The following is a 3839-nucleotide window of genomic DNA, read 5'->3' on the forward strand; positions in this document are numbered from 1 at the left end:
AAACCCTGACACTATTTGGTTATTTGAAAGCATAATCAATAGTGACTAATCTCAATTATTTTCTTAACCAATGACATATCTTATACACATATAAATAAGCTACAATTTACAACAGTTTGGACAATGAAGAAATTTTTTTTATTCTGTCTCAACCTTGGCTGTCATCAAATCTACTCAACAAGTTCATTTTGCTATTTTCCTTGCAAATACGTCTCTTATTGCCATTCGAAGCTTGATCGTTGATGGTAAATAAAAATCAAAACACCAGTTTCTTCTGATTTGCTTTGACAATTCATTGTTGGATGTAGAATTTTTCTTCAGAAATGTATTAAAATAAAGTGCAGATGGAATTGAGTCCTCTGTGGTGGTGCTAGACTCCTAAGAATTTTCATTTTGTTGTCGGTCATCTAAACTACATTTACAGCACAGCCTTCAAGATAATGAATCAATCAATGTTTGTAAGCTGCTTCTATGGTCTAATAATTGACAAGATCACACATGTTCGGTATTTTCTGATGGTACAAACAGAAAATTGAAGAATATATATAAGGGGAAGCTTAAAATTTTATCATCTAACTTCATTACAATTTGTTCCTCGTTTTGTTCGAAGGTAGCAATTTTGTGACCAGTTGTTTTACTGAATGTTACTTTCCCGTTGGAATCAAAACACACCAAAGTTATTTTGAACACTATGTTTCGTACATGTTTTAAACAACATCCATCATACCCCTGACGACTTTCCCTAAAAATGATGTGACGGTTGGTAAAGATGACTGTTATAGGGAAACTAAACCTAAAATGTGACCACTTCCAGAAGTATTTACCATCTCTGCTAATCATTGTACCGCATCTCATGCCGCAGTCTTCGAGTTCTTCACTGATGATTCGTGGCCCTATTTCCATGTGTTCTTGTTCTTGAAGCAAAGCCAGCCATTGCTGTTTATAAATGGGTGTCAGCCATTCTAAAGGTATTAGACGATCTTGTTCAAGAGTAGCTGTGTCACCCACATCACAGATGATATGTTGAAACCTCAGTTTTTTAAAAATTGGCTGAAATATTAGTCCTTCTTCACTTTCAAGAAAACTGATGTTATCAATGCGTTTCATGTGCTTGTAAAGCCAGGTGTCGGAATTAGTTGACATCTGCCTCACTGTTCCTTTCCAGGATGGATTAAAATAAAGGAATATCCACTGTTTCAGGGTGGTATAGATGTCCATTTCCCTTCGCAGAACTAGTAAATCAGGTGAAGAAATAAGAAGATACATGAGCTTTGTATCAATTTCCCTGTAAAGTTCAACACTTGGGTGGGTCATCAAGTGGCAGAGAAGCCAGTCAAAGCAGCGTGTCTTTACAGATTTCAGTCCATATGTTTCTGCTGCTGTGTGGTATGAGCACACGGTTTCCCTAGTGATGTTGCTGTTCATGATCTCTTTACATTGCCGGATGACATGCTCCACCTGAAGCAGGCACGCTGCTGCCAAAATGTGAGGAGCTCGATGGGGTGGTATTGGCAAGTCCTCGTCCCTGTAAAATGACCCAAACATAAAGTGCAAGGAGCCGACATCTATATCCTCGTTCTTAATCTGCAGGTCAACAACACTGTGGGGTTCTTTCCAAGTATCTTTTAGCATCTTAGCAAAGAAGGGTGACTGACACAAAAATTCTTTGTGTAGAGGCCATTCTACTTCAAGTGCACGGATTCGAATGTCGGTATTCTTCCCGTCCAAAAAGAAATTTTCGTATGCATACTTAGATGATAGCTTCGGTTTTTTCCTGTAGACAATGCCAAAAAGTTGCTGTAGGTTGATTGCCTGGTTCCGAGATTCGTGGATGTTAGGGGTTGGTGCCACAGAGTCCCAAATACCCCATTTGCGCTTGCGACTGCCAGAGATGTAACTGGGACCTGGAACTGCGTTGTCTTCTGGCTGAGCTGACTCTGCCAAGCCAGAATCACTGCTTCTCAAACTGCTGCGGCTGTTTAGAAGCCCCATTGATGAAGTCACCCAGCACTTCTCAATGAGACTCGCAGAAGCTTCTCTGCCATGGCATTGCTGACAGGTCTGTGTCAGCCAGTACTGCCTAGGCTAGCTGAATTTCTCTAGCTCAGGCTCAAACGTCACAGAGCAGACAGGCACTCATTCGTCATTGTCTACTACTGCCCTTCTGGAGCAGTGGCCCCGCCCCCTGGCAACAGGCCCCTTTAAAACTATGAAGTGTGATCTAGCTTCTCCCCTACTTCAACTTTCCTCCTTCTTCCTCTCTCTTCTCTCCTCCTCTCCCTTCCCTTCTACCTAATTTCTTTCTTTCTTTCCTTTCTTCTTTTCCTTTCCCCATTCTCCCCCTTTCCTCTGCCCCCTCCTTTTCCTCCATGGTTTCTAAACGGGTCACACTATGGTGTTGAAGGTGACCTCACTCAAATAGTCAAAACCACCTGCCCCAGTCTTTTAAGTCGAATCTTCTTTTCCATAAAGATAATGACCAGGACAAAGCTCTCATGATGAGTGTTAAAGATTGTACATATTCCAACTTCCACCCCTGGGGTGCGATAGATCACTTCCTGTCAGTAGTATTGATGTAATATTTACCAACAGCTCTTAGCAATTCAAATGGTAGCTACTCTTATTGCTTATTTTATTAGTCAGTTTTGATTATTCTAAAAGAAGAGTATTGCTTTCATGTATGTAATAGTATATATATATATATATACCCAAAATTTCTGTGTATGCTTTGCCTTGTCTATATCGATATAAAAATATTTTGTTTACTTAAGGTTCCTTATACATCCAGTTATTTTATTAATGTGTATATGTATGCATTTTTTTATGTTTTTGTTTGACAGATTTGCCTTTGTCTATTAAGTGACTGTGGGACTCTTTTAAATAAACTTCAATTCCTTCAAAACCAAGCAAATTTTTAATTATTTGTTTTTATGTTTCAGAGAAGAATTCCCCGTCAATTGAAATAAGACAAATATCTGTCATGTTTTCTTGCTCAATTTTAGCAGTAAAACTGAACTTATTTTCTATATCTAAATATTAACACTTTACCATTTAGTGGATTCTCATATTTTAAAATCACAGGGCATTTTACAAATGGGTGTATTTACTGTAAGCCAGTTTATTTTTTCAAACAGAAAAAGGTTTAACTATGTTCATGTACACATAGAGTAAATGCAGACATTAATACAATAAAATTTACCAGAGACTGTCTTTGAAAGTTGGCTGTATGGGCCATGTCAGGCCCACACCCACACAGGATAGACTCTGTAGCGTTTTTCATCCTTTTTACTTGCAGATTGTGTGAGTTGTGCTTTCTTATCTGGTGCAGTGTCTGTCATAACTTCTCAAAGCCCACCAATCTCTTAGTGAAAGGCATGTGCAATGACAAATGCTCAAGTTATTTTTACACAATAGTTTTTGTCTATTTACTAACTATCACAAAACGAGCAATGAATGCAGTGATTGTCAGATATTATTTGTGGAATCAGTAACTCACATTTCACCCCATTTTCAAATATCAAACTATTATCTTTGTATTATCTTTTACTTGTTTTCGTATTGCTTACAATTGACAACTCAAAATTGTTTGCATAGATGGATTGAAATGTGGATACAAGATGGAATAGTTAAATAAAGTCAATTTAACATATTGATCATCTTAACATTTTTGTGATAATATACTCAAAACATATACTGTCCATTACTTGAAGGAAATATAGTGTATTTTATTGACATTTCCTTGTACAAGCACAAGGATAGTTTTATACCCTGATTCCTAGATGTCTATAAGAATAAAGGATTGATAACATAAAATAGCATAATAAGCCTAAGTCATTTAG

The 3839-nt window shown here is 37.5% G+C and overlaps 1 protein-coding gene across 1 annotated transcript; it reads right to left on the reverse strand.

Moving 5' to 3' along the window:
* Window positions 1-159: 159 nt before the first annotated feature.
* LOC101989273 (germ cell-less protein-like 2) lies at window positions 160-1992 on the reverse strand. Its single transcript, XM_005352760.3, has one exon. The coding sequence runs from the start codon at window positions 1990-1992 to the stop codon at window positions 493-495; it is 1500 nt and encodes a 499-aa protein (XP_005352817.1). The 3' UTR covers window positions 160-492.
* Between the last annotated feature and the right edge of the window lie 1847 nt (window positions 1993-3839).

Source organism: Microtus ochrogaster, chromosome 10 (genome assembly GCF_000317375.1).
Source record: "Microtus ochrogaster isolate Prairie Vole_2 chromosome 10, MicOch1.0, whole genome shotgun sequence".
NCBI classification, from domain to species: Eukaryota; Metazoa; Chordata; class Mammalia; order Rodentia; family Cricetidae; genus Microtus; species Microtus ochrogaster.

Bases quoted from the DNA above. Each gene is read 5' to 3' on its own strand.
- LOC101989273 (XM_005352760.3), bottom strand. From the start codon at position 1,992: ATGGGGCTTCTAAACAGCCGCAGCAGTTTGAGAAGCAGTGATTCTGGC.